We start from the raw sequence: 19,763 nt of genomic DNA on the forward strand, positions 1-19,763 counted from the left end.
CTGCAATAAATATACATGTGCATATGTCTTTATAGTAGCATGATTTATAATCCTTTGGGTATATCCCCAGTAATGGGATGGCTGGATCAAATGGTATTTCTAGTTCTAGATCCCTGAGGAATCGCCACACTGTCTTCCACAATGGTTGAACTAATTTACACTCCCACCAACAGTGTAAAAGCATTCCTATTTTTCCACATCTTCAGCATCTGTTGTTTCCTGACTTTTTTATGATCGTCATTCTAATTGGCGTGAGATGGTATCTTATTGTGGTTTTGATTTGCATTTCTCTGATGACCAGTGATGATGAGCATTTTTTTTCATGTGTCTGTTGGCTGCATAAATGTCCTCTTTTGAGAAGTGTCTGTTCATATCCTTTGCCCACTTTTTGATGGGGTTGTTTTTTTCTTGTAAATTTGTTTGAGTTCTTTGTAGATTCTGGATATTAGCCCTTTGTCAGATGGGTAGATTGTAAAACTTTTCTCCCATTCTGTAGGTTGCCTGTTCACTCTGATGGTAGTTTCTTTTGCTTTTTAGAAGCTGTTTAGTTTAATTAGATCCCATTTGTCTATTTTGGCTTCTTTTTTGGCCATTGCTTTTGGTGTTTTAGTCATGAAGTCCTTACCCATGCCTATGTCCTAAATGGTATTGCCTAGGTTTTCTTCTAGGGTTTTTATGGTTTTAGGTCTAACATTTAAATCTTCAATCCATCTTGAATTAATTTTTCTAAAAGATGTAAGGAAGAGATCCAGTTTCAGCTTTCTACATATGCCAATTTTCCCAGCACCATTTACTAAATAGGGAATCCTTTCCCCATTTCTTGTTTTTTCTCAGGTTTGCCAAAGATCAGATGGTTGTAGATGTGTAGTGTTATTTCTGAGGCCTCTGTTCTGTTCCATTGGTCTATATCTCTGTTTTGGTACCAGTACCATGCTGTTTTGGTGATGGTAGCCTTGTAGTATAGTTTGAAGTCAGGTAGTGTGATGCCTCCAACTTTGTTCTTTTGGCTTAGGATTGTCTTGGCAATGTGAGCTCTTTTTTGGTTCCATATGAACTTTAAAGTAGTTTTTTCTAATTCTGTGAAGAAAGTCATTGGTAGCTTGATGGGGATGACATTGAATCTATAAATTAGCTTGGCCTGCCCAGCTTTTAAAACCAGCTTCAGCCAGCTTCTCTGGAAGGTCTTTCCAGGATTCTATAAAGGTGGTTTTCTTTTTTTTTTTTTTTCTTTTCTGAGGACTTCCTTAGTACTTTGAAAATTATCCTGTTCCAGAGCACCTGACCTACTTGAAACTATGCATTTCTATATGTGTGTCTTCTTTAGGGTGTAAGCTTCTGGTAAGGGATTATGGCATTTATTTTTCATTGTCTCCTCCCAAAACAGGTAATGAACATTTTACATAAATGCTCTTTGAGTAGACTCACTTTTGGATGTTGTATGGGGAGGGGGAGTGGAGGAGGGAGTTCATAGGTATTTGGGGCTCCCAGGAGGAGAACAATATCATGTACTTGGAAACGTAAGGCTTGCTTTTGAGGCTGACTCTCACTTTTTCTGTGAGTCCCGCAGACAGTATTTAATTGCCTCTGTCCTTGTTTGTTCGCCTGTAAAGGAAAAACTAGTTTAATGGCAATTTATTTGGTTGGCTGGAAATAAAAACTTTTGATTCCTGTTTTTTTATATCATAATCTAATTGTGGCATTGACATCTAAAATATTATTTTGTATTAAAATTAATTGCTTTTTAGATATATTGGGTAAAATCCATTTTGTTTAAACTTCCAATCCTTCTAAAAGCTATAATGTCCAAATGAGATTTGAGAGGAAGACGGGGGGAAGAGTCATTCTGTTACCTGGTTTTCTGCCCTGCCTGACTTCTGACCTGGGCAAAGGCCAAGGGGGTACACTTGTATGTGAGTGCATGCATGTGTACTGTGGCTGCAGGGTAGATATTGATGGGAAATGCCACATACTGACCAGCACCTGAGTGTTGAAAAGGAATGGAAGTGGGGACATGAGATGAAGGAAGAGGAAAGATGGAAGAAATCAGAAGTAGCAGTTTTCAACTAAGAGCAGTTAAAATGTAAAGATGAGATTGATGCAATAGTTCAGTTCATTCAGAACTACTGAAACTATTGATTCAGTAGTTCAGACAGGATGATGAAACACACCTACACACACACAGCCCAACCTAAGTTCATGCTTGCTTCACCCTGAGTCCAAAGCTCTTATGCTAAGGTTGGATCAAATCCAAATTTATTTGTGTCTCTGTCTTACCCAGTTTACCTAATTCTCTCCATCTTTAAGTTTCTTTGGTGCCACCTTCTGGTGGGCCCAGTTCTATGAAGTTTGACTTCCTTTCTGCCTCCCAGTCTCTGAAATGTCCTCAAGTGAAAGATGAGATCATGAGGGACCCCGGGACTTGCCTGCACAGACTCCTCTGCCTTCCAACATCTGCAGGGCCTAGTATAAGCTCTGGCGAGGCCTTATGATGTGAGGATAGTGAGGAACCAGAACATTTTGTTCCATGATAAACAACCTATTAAGTATAGAGTACTATGGTGCAAATTATGCCATGATTGTGTTTTCTTGGTTCACATTTATTTTACTTAGTTTTTTGAACCCTAACCATAACCCTAACCCTACTTGTTTTTTTCTGAACTGCACTAACATTTATTTTAAACTTTAAAGAATTTGCACTGCTTTAGACTGTTGTTCTATATTTAGAGTGTTGCCTTTACACTTTTAAAAAAATATAAGCTCACTTTTGTGTTTAAGTAAGAGACACCCTTCTGTTTAAAAATATCTTAGGAGTAAGCAAAATATCTTAGGAGGAACCAAAACATCCAACAGTGAAGATACTTTGGTTAATACAGTTGTTCCCCACTTCCCTCTCTCAGCCACTCAATTCCCCTTTCCTCTTGTGCCCTAAGAGACCCAGAAGACCCATCCAAGACCCCCAGTAAAGGGATACAGTTTCAAAGCTGCTGTACCAGGCACTTTGTAGGCCACTGGGAAACTGGATAAGGCTCCATCTGTTTATAGAAATGAACACATGCGCTATGATTTATATCTCTAGATATAGTTTCCAGGACTTTTTGTTTTGCTCATTTGCTGATTTTCAAAACTGGAGCATATTTTTCTTGTTTTGACTTTACATTTTTTCAGTTAAAAATTATACATGTTTATGAAAAAAATGATAATAGAAAAAAATATCCTGTAGGATCATGAGACTGTAGATAATGATTTGTCCTTTTATTTTCCCAAATGTTCTCAATTGTAAGAGCAAAAAGGCTCAGGGAACTTGAGATGAGTTGGTGAACTGTAGTATTTTGTGAAATAATAGCCCAAGTTTTTATAAGCTTTGATAGAAATGAACAATAACGTAGGACTTATAATAATGTGCTAAAATTGGCGACAGAGTGAGACTCCGTCTCAAAAAAATGTACTAAAATTATAATAATTAATAGTAAGCTGTAATAGCTTTTTAGCACTTCAAGCAAGGTGCCCCCCTCCGTTAGGCTTCTCCCTTCCACAGAACTGGTTGATAGGGATGATATCTTTCTTGATAATTACATTTCAAAGGGATGGCTTCCAGGTCTTTGAGAAAGACTGTCCTGGGATGTAAACAAAGACCTGTTCTGGGATGTAAAACTAGCAAGAAGCATTTAAAAAAGATTTACATCTCAAAGGGGCTGATAAAGAATTTACAACGACAAGTTCTCTAAATAAAATGCTTTAAGAAAAAGGAAGAAAGGGCCTAGAGGCAGGAGGAAGCCTGTTTAGTTTGTTTACTTAGTCAAGTTTGGGTTGTCTAAAGTTTATTCAAGCTGAGGGGAATGTTAAGACTCTCTTAGCCAGGAGGAATCAAAAATCAATGCACCTAATTAAAAGTGCTCACCCGATGACCAGATGAGGGCTTCATATTTTATATCCACACCTATGGGCTTTCTTTGCAACTCCATAACCCAGTTTCAGCAGCTCTTGGGGAAAATGGGACATCTTTTTGGAGTCACCTTGAAAAGTAATGTATTTTTGTCTTTCCGGTAGCCCCATATTTTAGGTCAGCCTATTTCAAACAAACTCTCCACATTTGGTGAAATGAATCTAGCTATTTTCACAGGACGTGATGACAGAAATAGTTTTTATTGATAAAGAATTACATTTATAAGTTTGAGAACATTCTTTATAGATTATGTTATAGACATTAAACTGAAAGATAATTAGCAGCAATGGGGGGATTTTGTGTGATGATTAAGAATTCAGGCTCTGGAATCAAACTGTGGGTTCCAGGTGTTTATGACTACTTGAGGGTTCTGGAATGAGTTACTAAACCTCACTCAGTCTTCTCATCTCTAAAGTGGGGCAATAATTGTACTGACCTCTTGCGTTGTTGGGTGATAATGGAAAGTGCTGAAAACAGTGCCTGGCACCAAGATTTTTGTTGTTGTTGTTTGTTTTTTTTGTTTTGTTTTTTGTTTTTTGTTTTTTTTTTTTCTGAGATGGAGTCTCACTCTGTTGCCCAGGCTGGAGTGCAGTGGCACGATCTTGGCTCTCTGCAGCCTCCACCTCCTGGGGCTCAAGCGATTCTCTGGCATCAGCCTTCCGAGTAGCTGGGATTACAGTTGCCCACCACTGTGCCTGGATAATTTTTGAATTTTCAATAGAGATGTGGTTTCACCTTGTTGGCGAGGCTGGTCTCAAACTGCTGACCTCAAGTGATCTGCCCACCTCAGGCTTACAAAGCGCCGGGATTACAGGTGTGAACCACCACACCCGTCTGCACCAAGACCTTTTGGCTGCTGCTACACCAAGGGAGCAAGTAAGCAGGTCTTGGAGAGTGTCTGTGCCCCTGTTGCTGAGAGGGTTACCAGTCATGGGCCCTGAGATTGGCTATTTTATGAATAAACCAGTGTTTTTGTTTCCTATTGATGTGGTAACCCTTTACCACACATTTAGTGGCTGAAAACAACACGCATTTATTATCTTACAGGTCTGGAAGTCCTAAGTCCAAAATGGTACAGCAGAGCAATATTATTTTCCGGAATCTCTAGGAGAAAATCTGTTTCCTTGCTTTTTCTGGCTTCTCAAGGAGGTCACATTCCTTCATCAGTGGCCCCTACCCCTCTGACCTCTGCTTCCGTCCTCATGTCTCCATCTCAGACTCTGACCCTCCTGCGTCTCTTATAAGGACCCTCATGATTCCATTGAGTCCACTGGAATAACTCAGGATAATCTCACGTCTCAAAATACTTAATTGAGTAGCATTTGCAAAGTCCTTATTGCCAAGGAAGATCATGTTGTCACGTTTTGGGAATTAGGAGTGGGAGTCTTTTGGGGGGTAGTTATTCCACTTACCACCTCAGTGTCTACTGACTCAGGGACGAATGAATGTGTGGCCACAGGAGGGCTTGGCTGATGTGCTTTTCTGTGCTGTGCCTTTGATGCAGACCTTCCCTGATGGATGACCTCTGTGAAGCAAATGGCACTTTTGCCATCAGCTTATTTAAAATATTAGGGGAAGAGGACAACTCAAGAAACGTATTCTTCTCTCCCATGAGCATCTCCTCTACCCTGGCCATGGTCTTCATGGGGGCAAAGGGAAGCACCGCAGCCCAGATGTCCCAGGTATGTGTGCTTGTCGCAAAGGAAGGAGAATGGCATGTTTCCCTGTGCTTCCATCGAATTGTCTTTCTGTACTTTTGCTCCAGCTGATGAAAGCCTGTGGAGCTGGAGGTGGAAGGGGGAGCAGCACGGCAGTGGAGAAGAGCAGAAAGAGGTAGAAAGGTGAAATATGTTGGACGGATCACCTCCTCCGATGTTTATGAGAGAAATCAAGCCATAGAGTTACTTTCTCTAGATCAGATCATCAGTACAGTCTGGCAAATTCACACCTTTGATAAGTAAGATAAACTATCATTCTGTCCCGCAAGAAGGCAAAATATTCCAACCTTGTTACATTTGAAACTTTTGCTAACATTATATTTTAAATAGACATGCAGCTGCCTAGATTAACTTTTTGTTAAGTGGGTTATTTTTAGTGCATGATTCTGCATCCTGGGAAAGGAATGTAATACAAGCATAGACTTATATCTTCTGGAGTGATTTAGAGGAATATATAAGCTGTTTGATTCAAACTGGTGATGTATATATAACCTTATCTACAAACGAGGTGGGAGATAATACTTTAGGAACAGCTCTCTGACTATTGGTGAAAATATCCGAGATAATTGCCAAATGGATGTCACTTTATCACCAATATCAGGGGTGTATAGACAATCTCCTAAAATGCACCTAGGGACCCCAGTTGACATCCTTCTGTGATTGTTTCTTTCAACTGATTGGAGGAGTAAGGCTTTGGACTGCAGGTGATTGAGAGATATAGAAACAACCTTAATTCTCACTCTGACTTGACGTTTAACTTATAATATGGTCTGGAGAACTGTAAAATTGCAGATGAAACATTTTTAGCCTTATTGCTGCTTTTGTTTGTATTACCTGAGTCGTAATTCATCCCAGTTACTTTTTTCTGCTCTGCCTTCCCCCTGAATTATTGCACAGTGCCTTGCTGGGATGAATAAATTTGCTAGACTAGTGGTTCTCACTGGTGGGTGGGAGGTAGGGGTCGGTGGGTGAATTTTTCCTTCCTGGGGACCCTTGCCAAGGCCTGGAGTTTTAGATCCCGTAACTGAGAGGTGCTACTGACATCTAGTGGATAGAAGCCAGAAGTGCTGCAAAAATCCTACAACGCTTATATGAGACCAGGAAGTGTCCCTGCCCCAAGTGTCAGTGCTACATTGCCCACGTTGAGAAACCCTGTGCTAGAGAATTAGGCCAAACCTTTTTGAAGTAGGATCCTGTGTGATCTGTTTAGTACACAGGTTTGTTTGGAGGAAGCTCTTTGGGAGAGTATAATGGCAGTGTTAAAAGTCAGTGTTGGTTTCTGTTTTCCAGGCACTTTGTTTATACAAGGATGGAAATATTCACCAAGGTTTCCAGTCACTTCTCAGTGAAGTTAACAGAACTGGCACTCAGTACTTGCTTAGAACTGCCAACAGGCTCTTTGGAGAAAAGACGTGTGATTTCCTTCCAGTAAGTAGTATTCATATATTGATGAAAAAGAAATTGAAAATAAGTTAGACTACAGAAGTAAAGTATAACTGTACTGACTTAAAATGTGCTTGGAATTACACTTCTGAAATTACAATTTTAGATTTTATGATGGCTTCTGAATTACATCCTTTGTAAATTGTTTCTGATACACCCATCCCTGTTATCAATCCCAATATGTCAATTCTCCTGCACGCAGCCCTGCTTCTCCCCCTTAATTCCCCATGCCTGAGTGACTACATCGTTCGACGTGCTGTACAGAGCTCCTCCCCAGTCCCATGTGTGGTCATTGGGCTGCCTCCTGCTGAGATAGCCTCTCAAATTCTCTTACATTTGCCCCCGTCTTCTGAATTGCATCTACAACTGACACAATTGTCTTTCTAAAATGAAAATCTGTTCATAAAACTGAGGTTTTAAATTTAAGTAGTTCCCATTTACTTAGGCATATAATTCCAAGGTTCCCTAGTCAGGCCTGGCATAGTACAATCAGTGAGGTTCAAAAATTATGCCACGTAATGTGCAGGGTGATGTTGTCTGGAAATGAGTGAACCGATCACAGCAAACTGGGCCATCCTATTGGCTGGAGGTTCTGAGAGGGCTCCTCTAAGGTTCAAGCACATCCCTGTTCTGGTAGCTGCTGGGTGCTGTTCCCGGAATTTGCCTGCTCTGGGTTTATCTACCTCAGAAAGTGACTCTGGATCCAGGAATTTCCTGGTGAATCCATTTCATTTTTGAACTTTAGCCTGATCTTCTCCTGTTATAATATTGGGGACACAGGGAACCCACCTCTACTTTTCTTGGTGGCTTGTCTCTTCCTTCCCTCTATATCCCCTTTATTTGGCCGAAATTAAAGTATTTGAGAACATGGAATGGACAGAGGCTGGGAGCCAGTTTCCAGGCCCGTTATATCTGAAGCCAGGTTTTTGTGAGGTGAGTTATCTGGGTTTTAATGTATTGGGTATAGGCCTTTTCTGATTGGACCCCAACTTACATTTCAAGGCTCTTTCCCTGCCACTGTTTCCCTTAATCCCCTTCCTGATACACACAAACACACATACATGTGTACACACACACACACACACAAACATGCATGCAATCCACACACATGCAGGTGAACAAGCACACATATGCACCCATGCATACAGATGTTCACATGCACGCACATGTATGAACCCAGTTGCACACACACACAAACATGCATGCAATCCACACACATGCAGGTGAACAAGCACACATATGCACCCATGCATACAGATGTTCACATGCACGCACATGTATGAACCCAGTTGCACACACACACAAACATGCATGCAATCCACACACATGCAGGTGAACAAGCACACATATGCACCCATGCATACAGATGTTCACATGCACGCACATGTATGAACCCAGTTGCACACACACACAAACATGCATGCAATCCACACACATGCAGGTGAACAAGCACACATATGCACCCATGCATACAGATGTTCACATGCACGCACATGTATGAACCCAGTTGCACACACACACAAACATGCATGCAATCCACACACATGCAGGTGAACAAGCACACATATGCACCCATGCACACAGATGTTCACATGCACGCACATGTATGAACCCAGTTGCACATACACACTATGATCCAGGCCTAGCACCCTCCATTCCCATGGGGCCTTCCTTGCTCTGTATTCTTCCAACCAACCGTATGACCCAGATCTAAAATGCTATTTCCTTCTTTGCAGTTCAATACGATTTCTTAACAATCTAGTTCCCTTATAAAGCCTCTCATTTACCCCAAACCACAATACTGTAGTTTGTGCTGGTGATGCAAAATGAGTAACAGTGTGTTAGACTGCCTAGTGAGGGAAGCAGTATTAAAGTCAGTGCAGTGTTTGACAGGATGCTTCTGGGCTGTTATGTGGATAGTGGCAGCTCATGATGTCCTGTCAGTGTCTGGGTGTCTGGGTGTCTCAGCTGCCTCTTCTCAGGCTGTGGACCTCCTCAAACCAAGCACTTTGCCCAGTACCAGGGAAGAATAGGTTTTCGTTAATTGCACGCATGTACCATAAAGTACAGTGTGACCTGTCCAAGCACTTATGGCAGAAACGCAGTAAGAGAAAGCAAAATGCTTTTGCGTTTGTGGGAGCCTTTACCAAATGAGACCAAACTCAGTGTTTTGTGTTTGCAGGACTTTAAAGAATCCTGTCAGAAGTTCTATCAGGCAGAGCTGGAGGAGTTGTCCTTTGCTGAAGACACAGAAGAGTGCAGGAAACATATAAATGACTGGGTGGCAGAAAAGACTGAAGGTGAGACAGTTTCATTTCTGTGGATTTGGAATTACTACGCAGCGAGGCTGAGATTGGCTGGGATGGGACCTCCACGGGGTTGCCACTGTGACCTGCTTACCACAAGCCTGTTTGTGTGTATTGCTGAGTTTGCAGGCCAACAATGCAATTCTGTCGTTTCTTACCAGATCATGAAGTACTAATGTCTAAAACTAATGTTGAATCTCAGACCTCCTCCCCTGTGGACCATGCTGGAAAATCCCTGGAAAATAGTTCCTCCTTGGAATCCTGTTCATCTTCTATCTGAGAGGCCCTTCCATGCTCGGAGATGGAATGGCATTCAATTAAGTTGCAGCTTAGAGAGGGCTCTCATGTTATCTCCTCCCCGTGGTCATGGGGACAACTTAGTAGTTTGATCTGCAGCCTTCTCCTTCCTTTTTAACTTGGCCGTGGCTACATTTGCTCTCAGAGTGCGGCCTTTTCTGAATTTGCTCCCTATTCTGGATGTGCAGCAACATGGAGCCTGCAGTGTTCCCTGCCCAGACCACACTCCGTCCCACCAGAAATATTTCTGCCAGTTCTTTACTTCAGTAGGGAAAAAGGGGGAGGCATCCTTTAAAGCATCCTAAATACCTAGCAAGTAATTTAGATACTTGTAAACAGTGGAGGAATTAAGTCAGTTGTTTCAGGGGCCAACCTAGCCCTCATTATTGCATCCATTCGACGTCTATGTCACAACCACTGTGTGTCTAACAGAAGTAATGCCCGTGGTTCTACTGAAAGCCAATAAAATAATTACCAGGGGAAGGGAAGAGCCTTTCGTGTTTTCATACGTCATCTGCCCAGTGGTCTCTCTAGTTGTTCTATCAGTACTGTCACCTGAGGAATCTAGAAGCTTCTCCACACCTTCCCCCCACTGCGCTATACCTGTCACTTCTCTTCCAGGGCTGCTTATACCCTTCCTTCCCTTAGGCGGACCCCCAGAATATTAGAGCTGGAGGGGACATTGGAGATGACCTTGTTACCCTCTCATTGGACAGCTCAACTTGGGCCTCTCTATTCCATCCCCCTAATTCCTTTGCCCCATTCACCCCTTTCAGAGAGGCTGCCTTCTCCCATTGCCAGGTCTGTGTTCTCTCATCCTTTGGAAGCCTTTCCTTGTCTGATGAGGTTAGAATATATGTATAGAGCAATGATCCTCAACTAGGGGTGGCTTTGCCCTCCAGGTGCCATTGGATAATGGCTGAAGACAGTCTTGGTTGTCAAAATAGGAAGAAATGCTGCTGGCTAAACATCCTACAATGCCCAAGATAGCCCCCATAACAAAGAATTATTTGGCTTAAGATGACAATAGTGGTGAGGCTTGGATATGATAGTGCCAAGGTTGACTACCCCATAGTCAGAATCAAGACTCTGAGGTGATGTTCTCAACTCAGCCACTTGTCACCTGTGTGCACTCGGCAAAAAGTCTGGCAAATGCTCTGATCCTGAATTTCTACATCCGTAAATTGAGGGCAAAATGATAGTTGCCCTTCCTACTTCAAGGCTTTTTTCTTAAGCACAAACGATGCACTGTGTATGCCACACTGCTAAACACCATTGCCCAATTCATCGGGTGGCCAGAAAGACAGAACTCCAGGCTGTCTCTCAAGCCTCTGCCTTAGGCGTCAAAGGGATTTTTGTAAAATAATGCTTGTTTCCCACAAATTGCAATAAACTCTCATATTCTTTATAGGTAAGATTTCAGAGGTACTGGATGCTGGGGCAGTCGATCCCCTGACAAAGCTGGTCCTTGTGAATGCCATCTATTTCAAGGGAAAGTGGAATGAGCAATTTGACAGAAAGTACACAAGGGGAATGCTCTTTAAAACCAATGAGGTAGGGAAAGAGTTTTCAGATACACTGCTACTTTCTTAAAGTAATATTACAGGAAATATTCTTTTAGAAAGATGAATAATGTATTTGACATGATCTTGATTTTAATCTATTTCTGAATTATATTATTTTATTTTCTTTGAGACAGGGTCTCTTTCTGTCACCCAGGCTGGAATGCAGTGGTGCAATCTCAGCTCACTGCAGCCTCGACCTCCCAGGCGCAAATGATCACCCAACTTTAGCTTCCCAAGTAGCTGGGACTACAGGTGCACCACCAGGCCTGGCTAATTTTTGTATTTTTTGTAGAGACAAGGTTTTGTCATATTGCCCAGGTTGGTCTCAAACTCCTGGCCTCAAGTGATACACCCGCCTTATCCTCCCAAAGTTCTGGGATTACAGGCATAAGCCACTGTGCCTGGCTTTTTTTCTGAATGAATTTAATGCCTCCTGTATGTCTTTAATGGTGGAAGGAGGAGAGAAACAAAACTAATTTTGGTACTGATGGTTTTGTTTTTCCATCTTTGATCAAATCTATCTTCCATCTCTGGTCATATGATTTGGATTGGAGGAGAATTTCTTCTAAGCCTTGGAATTGTGTTTGCATGATGCTATTACTGTCTATAGCTAGTTAGATACCTTTTTGCAATATCAGTGGCAACTATGCCTATTTATTCCCTTAAAAATCAACGTTATACAATCCTGAACACAAGAAAAAAATGTTAGCAGATGTAAAGCCCTAACTTTACATTCCCTTTTGAATATGAAAATGACTGGTATCAATAGTTGTTAGCTTGGGATTTGACATCCATCAACCTGATAATTTCATATTGCACAAAGATATGAAAGTTAAAAATATATTTGATGCAGGCTTTAAAAACAGCAGACCTTACACATCTCTTCAAGGTCCCCTTCCCAAGAAAACCAAAGCCATAAAACCAATTCTACAACTGGGCAACTTTAATTCTGAGTTTGTACTGTACATCTTTTCCAACCAGATCCTTCAGCCCAAGGGCCTGAATATTTACCTTAATTTCAATAAATAATTTTTAGTTGGAAGCTTCCATGAGAAAGCTTCTCTATGAATATTCTCAAAAAAGCAAACACAACTTCTTCCAAGAATAATGTAGATTTTTATGTCCTTCTCCATTTACCAAACTGTTTTTTTTTTTTTTCCTCACCCGGTAATAGTTGATTTGCTGGAAAAATAGTTTGTTCTATTCATACTAAGATGTACTAATGAAGATTTTATATCTATCAGCATAAATGTGCAGAAACAGAAATTATACACACCTACAGTTTCTGTGAGTTAGATGTATCCTATTTTTAGTAAATTATGCCCATTTTTCAGTGATCTAATTTTAATTTCATGTTTCTATTAGGAAAAAAAGACAGTGCAGATGATGTTTAAGGAAGCTAAATTTAAAATGGGATATGTGGACGAGGTGTACACCCAGGTCCTGGAGCTGCCGTATGTGGAAGAGGAGCTGAGCATGGTCATTCTGCTTCCCGATGATGACACGGACCTCGCTGTGGTAAGCTCCAGGCAATGAGTCTTTGAGTGTCTGTGGAGTCCAGCTGAGCTCATTTCTTTATGTCCATCTACCAGTTGGCATTTGAGGAGTTTCCAATTGGGGATATTACATGTAGTGCTGGGTGAACATCATTGCGTGTCTTTTGGTGAATATATTCATGCTTTTCTGTTGAGTGTATACATATATGAGTAGACAAGTTTTGATGAACCTAAGAAGAGAGAGTTCTAAATATATTGTTAATTGGAATATTATTCTTTTTTTTTATTATTATACTTTAAGTTCTAGGGTACATGTGCACAACGAGCAGGTTTGTTACATATGTATACATGTGCCATGGTGGTGTGCTGCACCCATCAATTCATCAGCACCCATCAACTCGTCATTTACATCAGGTGTAACTCCCAATGCCATCCCTCCTCCCTCCCCCCTCCCCATAATAGGTCCTGGTGTGTGATGTTCCCCTTCCCATGTCCAAGTGATCTCACTGTTCAATTCCCACCTATGAGTGAGAACATGCGGTTTTTGGTTTTCTGTTCTTGCGAAAGTTTGCTGAGAGTGACGGTTTCCAGCTGCACCCATGCCCCTACAAAGGACACAAACTCATCCTTTTTTATGGCTGCATAGTATTCCATGGTGTGTATGTGCCACATTTTCTTAATCCAGTCTGTCACTGATGGACATTTGGGTTGATTCCAAGTCTTTGCTATTGTGAATACTGCTGCAATAAACATACATGTGCATGTGTCTTTATAGCAGCATGATTTGTAATACTTTGGGTATATACCCAGTAATGCGATAGCTGGGTCATATGGTATTTCTATTTCTAGATCTTTAAGGAATCGCCATACTGTTTTCCACAATGGTTGAACTAGTTTACAGTCCCACCAACAGTGTAAAAGTGTTCCTGTTTCTCCACATCCTCTCCAGCACCTGTTGTTTCCTGACTTTTTAATGATTGCCATTCTAACTGGTGTGAGATGGTATCTCATTGTGGTTTTGATTTGCATTTCTCTGATGGCCAGTGATGACGAGCATTTTTTCATGTGTCTGTTGGCTGTATGAATGTCTTCTTTTGAGAAATGTCTGTTCATATCCTTTGCCCACTTTTTGATGGGGTCGTTTGTTTTTTTCTTGTAAATTTGTTTGAGTTCTTCGTAGGTTCTGGATATCAGCCCTTTGTCAGATGAGTAGATTGCAAAAATTTTCTCCCATTCTGTAGGTTGCCTGTTCCCTCTGATGGTAGTTTCTTTTGCTGTGCAGAAGCTGTTTAGTTTAATTAGATCCCATTTGCCAATTTTGGCCTTTGTTGCTGTTGCTTTTGGTGTTTTAGTCATGAAGTCCTTACCCATGCCTATGTCCTGAATGGTATTACCTAGGTTTTCTTCTAGGGTTTTTATGGTATTAGGTCTAACATTTAAGTCTCTAATCCATCTTGAATTAATTTTCATATAAAGAGTAAGGAAAGGATCCAGTTTCAGCTTTCTGCTCATGGCTAGCCAATTTTCACAGCACCATTTATTAAATAGGGAATCCTTTCCCCATTTCCTGTTTTTCTCAGCTTTGTCAAACATCAGATGGCTGTAGATGTGTGGTATTATTTCTGAGGGCTCTGTTCTGTTCCATTGGTCTATATCTCTGTTTTGGTACCAGTACCATGCTGTTTTGGTTACTGTAGCCTTGTAGTATAGTTTGAAGTCAGGTAGCGTGATGCCTCCAGCTTTGTTCTTTTGACTTAGGATTGTCTTGGCAATGCGGGCTCTTCTTTGGCTCCACATGAACTTTAAAGCAGTTTTTTTTCCAATTCTGTGAAGAAAGTCATTGGTAGCTTGATGGGGATGGCATTGAATCTGTAAATTACCTTGGGCAGTATGGCCATTTTCACGATATTGATTCTTCCTATCCATGAGTATGGTATGTTCTTCCGTTTGTTTGTGTCCTCTTTTATTTCACTGAGCAGTGGTTTGTAGTGCTCCTTGAAGAGGTCCTTTACATCCCTTGTAAGTTGGATTCCTAGGTATTTTATTGTCTTTGAAGCAATTGTGAATGGAAGTTCATTCATGATTTGGCTCTCTGTTTGTCTGTTACTGGTGTATAAGAATGCTAGTGATTTTTGCACATTAATTTTGTCTCCTGAGACTTTGCTGAAGTTGCTTATCAGCTTAAGGAGATTTTGGGCTGAGATGATGGGGTTTTCTAAATATACAATCATGTCATCTGCAAACAGGGACAATTTGACTTCTTCTTTCCCTAACTGAATACCCTTAATTTCTTTCTCTTGCCTGATTGCCCTAGCCAGAACTTCCAACACTATGTTGAATAGGAGTGGAGACAGAGGGCATCCCTGTCTTGTGCCAGATTTCAAAGGGAATGCTTCCAGTTTTTGCCCATTCAGTATGATATTGGCTGTGGGTTTGTCATAAATAGCTCCTATTATTTTGAGATACGTTCCATCAATACCAAATTTATTGAGAGTTTTTAGCATGAAGGGCTGTTGAATTTTGTCAAAGGCCTTTTCTGCATCTATTGAGATAATCATGTGGTTTTTGCCTTTGGTTCTGTTTATGTCATGGATTACATTTATTGATTTGCATATGTTGAACCAGCCTTGCATCCCAGGGATGAAGCCCACTTGATCATGGTGGATAAGCTTTTTGATGTGCTGCTGGATTCAGTTTGCCAGTATTTTATTGAGGATTTTTGCATCGATGTTCATTAGGGATATTGGTCTAAAATGCTCTTGTTTTGTTGTGTGTCTGCCAGGTTTTGGTATCAGGATGATGTTGGCCTCATAAAATGAGTTAGGGAGGATTCCCTCTTTTTCTATTGATTGGAATGGTACCAACTCCTCCTTGTACTTCTGGTAGAATTCAGCTGTGAATCCGTCTGGTCAATTGGAATATTATTCTTTATTCTGCATGGAAGATCTACTTGAAAGCCCAATGACTATTGCACAAAAGTCCTGGAAGAGGGTAGAGATCAATCTGGGCAGTGATTCTCAAACATTAATGCACATATATGATTCTAGTGATCTTGTTAAAGTGCAGATTTTGATTCAATGGAGTGTGGCCTGAGGTCTTGCATTTGGAACAAGATTCCAAGTGATACATATGCTTGGGACCACACTATGAATAGCAAAAGTCTAAAGTACAAGTGGGAAATTTACCTTATACAAGAGGAGAGAAAAGTCTTACTATGACAGAAAAGGAGCAGAGTCCAGGAAGGCAAAAGGTAAACTTGCAAGGTAAGAGGTGCAAGACTAATAGTGCACTGGTAAACCAGCTCTGGGAGGTGGGAGTAGCCTTCATTTACAAAGTTTGCTGATTCTCATGACATGGTAAATACTCCCACCATGGCTGACTTTAGGCTATGAAGGGTTTAACAATCTATAGGAACCAGCTCTGGCACACAAGTTCTCAGGATGTTGAGGGTGGGCTGCTTGATTTCCCTGGCTTCCCTTTGGAATCAGAAAGTTACTGCCCTAAGTCAGGGATGACATCTGTTGGGGCCACTTATGAGAAAATTAGGAGAGTCTAGAAATAGAGTCAAAATCAAAACAATGCTCATTGGAGAAGAGCACCCACCTGGGCTCCAGTTGGTAAAGGGAAGGGGAGATGCGAGTGGAAGGCCCTTCTCCCTTTTTTCTTTCTACCTGATAGATAAATAGAAAGAGTGATGGATCTTGAAGAATTTGAAGCTCACTCCAGGACAGGCAGAGGACAAACAAGGATACCAGATGAAGTCATGTTGAATTCCACATTTCTCATCTCGTGCTCCCTTCTCATGCCTCCCTTTATCTTCACATGAAACCCAATTCCCTCTCCTTTGCTCTGTAAGAGTTGCTCTCTGATTTAACCCTGAATAGTCCCCTGATTAGACTCAGAAGCAGAGTTCTGAGCCGTGCTCTTTGTCTTTTGTCAAACAATCTCTCACACTCACAGTAATATGTACTGCGTGAAGATTAATGTAATGAATTGGTTAGAAGTTTCTAAACTGTTAAAAAATGTTTTTAACATTTGAAAGGAGTTAGGTACAAATTGTTTTTATTAAAAATTTCTGCCTGTCTCAGGTGTTTACTAGCTCTTTTACACTTGTCTCCATAAAACTCAGAAAATATGAAGATTTGGGAGAAAATCTTGGTGTTTATAAAAGAAAATATCTGTAGATTTTCTTGGACCAAAACTTACCATCTAGTTGCATGTCATTAGTGGAGGGGTGTGTGGGTATCAGGCTATTGTCATCTAAATTTTAAGGTTTGGCTCTTTCTTATCCTAGGTGGAAAAAGCACTTACATATGAGAAATTCAAAGCCTGGACAAATTCAGAAAAGTTGACAAAAAGTAAGGTTCAAGTTTTCCTTCCTAGATTAAAGCTGGAGGAGAGTTATGACTTGGAGCCTTTCCTTCGAAGGTTAGGAATGATCGATGCTTTTGATGAAGCCAAGGCAGACTTTTCTGGAATGTCAACTAAGAAGAATGTGCCTGTGTCCAGGGTTGCCCACAAGTGCTTTGTGGAGGTCAATGAGGAAGGCACAGAGGCTGCCGCAGCCACCGCTGTGGTCAGGAATTCCCGGTGTAGCAGAGTGGAGCCGAGATTCTGTGCAGACCGCCCCTTCCTTTTCTTCATCAGGCACCACAAAACCAACTGCATCTTTTTCTGCGGCAGGTTCTCTTCTCCGTAAAGAGGAGCAATTGCTGTACATGCCCTCCTTTCCTTCTGCCTACCTTGCCTTAATTAACATTCCGTGTGACCCAGTTGGTGCAGTGGCTTGAATGCCAAAATAAAGCATGTGCACTGAATAGTGTGTGAATGTCTTTGCTGAGGTTCCAGAGCCACTGAGAATAACTGAAGCCACAGATGCCTGAAATTTGGGCCTGGGAAGGCTATGCTGGTTTCGGAGTGTTTGGGGTGCCTCCCATTGCCTTTGCCTTCACTTAAGTCTGTGCCCATTGTTTCAGGGGATCTTAAGGAGCATCTCAGGGCTTCAGGAGCCAGCCCTCTATGTGCTCTTCTATCCGCCCAGCTCTGCCCACCACCACTGCCTTGCTGAACAGGGACCAGTGCCCAGGCAACACTGCACACAAAGCCAAGGGCAAACCCTACAGAGTAAAGCTGCAGCCACCCTGTGTGTCACATGCAGCTGAAATAGTGGTCTGCTTCTGTCACTGTCGCATAGACAGCTCTGCATGCCCCCTGTCTCACACATTCTGTAATGAAAACAGCTCCTTCTTATCTTTCCATAAACCTCAGATACAAGTTCAGACACTAAGCAATACACTTCAGGACTGAGCTAGGAGGCAAATATCTGAAACTTGCTATGCCGTCCTTTCTATTCCTTTTCCCTCTGAAATACACAAAATATCAAAGGAACTTACACAGCACGCCACTGAGTCCTCTAACTAATCATATATGCTCAAACACGGCTCAAGCACAACCCTTAAGAAAGAACCTCCATACATTACTTTTTTTATTTTAAAAATAAAATCGTATTGTGGCAGCAATTTGGAAACTACAGCAAAGTCTCCAAAAGAATTTAAGTCACCCACAATTCCAACACACAACAATCACTGCTGTTAATAGTGATATACATCTTTCCTATTATATGTATGCAAATAGAAACACAAGCATTTTATTACAAGTTAATCATATCCTTCAGTAGCTTATTTCTTCCATTACTTATGAAAAACCTCTCTTAAGATCTTTCCAGGTCATCAGTTTGATGTGCATAGTATTCCACTGTGTGGCTGGATTTCTATAATTGAATCTAATTTTAGACAGTTTAATTAAAATTTTTTCTATTAATAAATAATAGATTATTAATAATAAATACATATGATACTGTTTTGGATATACTAAATATCTGCTCACATCCTTAATATATTTTTTAAAATTCCTAAGAATAGTATTGTCGAGATAAAAGCTGAGCGCATTTTGAGACTTCTTCCACATTGGTCCCTAGAAAGTTCCACTGGTTTATACACTCACTTATGTCACCATTTATGCCACCACTAACTGCCGCCTGCTTTCTTATTTCTTTAATGAGTTGGACTAAACAGTGGTTACTCCTGACTCTGTTTTTGACTGACAGTTAGTTACATGAACCATTCATATTACAGCTCTTCCTGAAATTTGACCAAGCTAGGATATATTCTGTGAGGCCACATTCATTTCAGGGATCTTGTTTTCCAAAGCAGGTTTGGCCAAAAATTAATCCACAGGACTGAAAGGTATACATCTGTGAGTTTTGTTCTCACTTCCACCTCTAATTTGAAGAAAACTTTATACTTTTATTGCAATACAATTGACACAGAATACATTTCACGTATTTAACCTATACAATAAGTTCTGACACGTTTTCCATGAAACAAACCATCCCTGTATTCAAGATAATGAACCTATCTATCATACTCCCAAATTCCTTCTTGCATCTTTGTAATTTCTCACTCTTCCTTCTCCCTCTCCCCGTCCCATCCCAACCACTGATCTGCTCGGACAACTACTGGTCTTCTTTCTGTCACTATAGAATAATTTGCATTTTCGAAGAAATTTACATGCATGGAACCATGCATCATCTATGCTTTGTAGTATGACTCCTATCATTACAATTATTTTGAGATTCATTTATGTTACTGTATATATCAATAGTTTATTCCTTTTATTGGTAAGTAACATTTCTTTCTATAGATATACCATGATTTGTTGATTAACACATTTACCTGTTGATGAACATTTAGGTTGTTACTGAGATTTTCACTATTGAAAATATAGTTTTTATGAACATTTATGTATATACATCTTTGTAGGGACATATGCCTTCATTTCTTTTGTATATAGATGCATAGAAGTAGAATGGCTGGGTCATATGGAAGGTGTAAGTTTAACTTCTTAAGGATCTGCCAAATTGCCTTCCAAAGTGGTTGTATCATTTAACATTCCCAGTAGAGCCTAGGAGAGTTCTGGTTGTTCTGCCTCCTCAC

The 19,763-nt window shown here is 40.8% G+C and overlaps 1 protein-coding gene across 4 annotated transcripts in view; it reads left to right on the top strand.

The window, feature by feature from the left end:
* The window catches only part of SERPINB8 (serpin family B member 8), a 54,903-nt gene that overhangs the window by 2,932 nt on the left and 32,208 nt on the right, over window positions 1–19,763 (top strand). For 2 of the 4 annotated variants that reach the window (XM_030925805.1, XM_030925804.1), the window contains exons 2-7: window positions 5,448–5,625; window positions 6,952–7,089; window positions 9,287–9,404; window positions 11,119–11,261; window positions 12,638–12,790; window positions 17,063–19,578. In XM_030925805.1, the coding sequence (XP_030781665.1) occupies window positions 5,458–5,625; window positions 6,952–7,089; window positions 9,287–9,404; window positions 11,119–11,261; window positions 12,638–12,790; window positions 17,063–17,467 (1,125 nt within the window). In that variant the 5' untranslated portion in view covers window positions 5,448–5,457 and the 3' untranslated portion in view covers window positions 17,468–19,578. Of the gene's footprint in view, window positions 1–5,447; window positions 5,626–6,951; window positions 7,090–9,286; window positions 9,405–11,118; window positions 11,262–12,637; window positions 12,791–17,062; window positions 19,579–19,763 lie in introns of those variants that run through there. The other 2 variants (XM_030925807.1, XM_030925806.1) reach the window with 1 other exon arrangement.

The sequence above is a fragment of the Rhinopithecus roxellana genome, chromosome 21, assembly GCF_007565055.1.
Source record: "Rhinopithecus roxellana isolate Shanxi Qingling chromosome 21, ASM756505v1, whole genome shotgun sequence".
Taxonomy (NCBI): Eukaryota; Metazoa; Chordata; class Mammalia; order Primates; family Cercopithecidae; genus Rhinopithecus; species Rhinopithecus roxellana.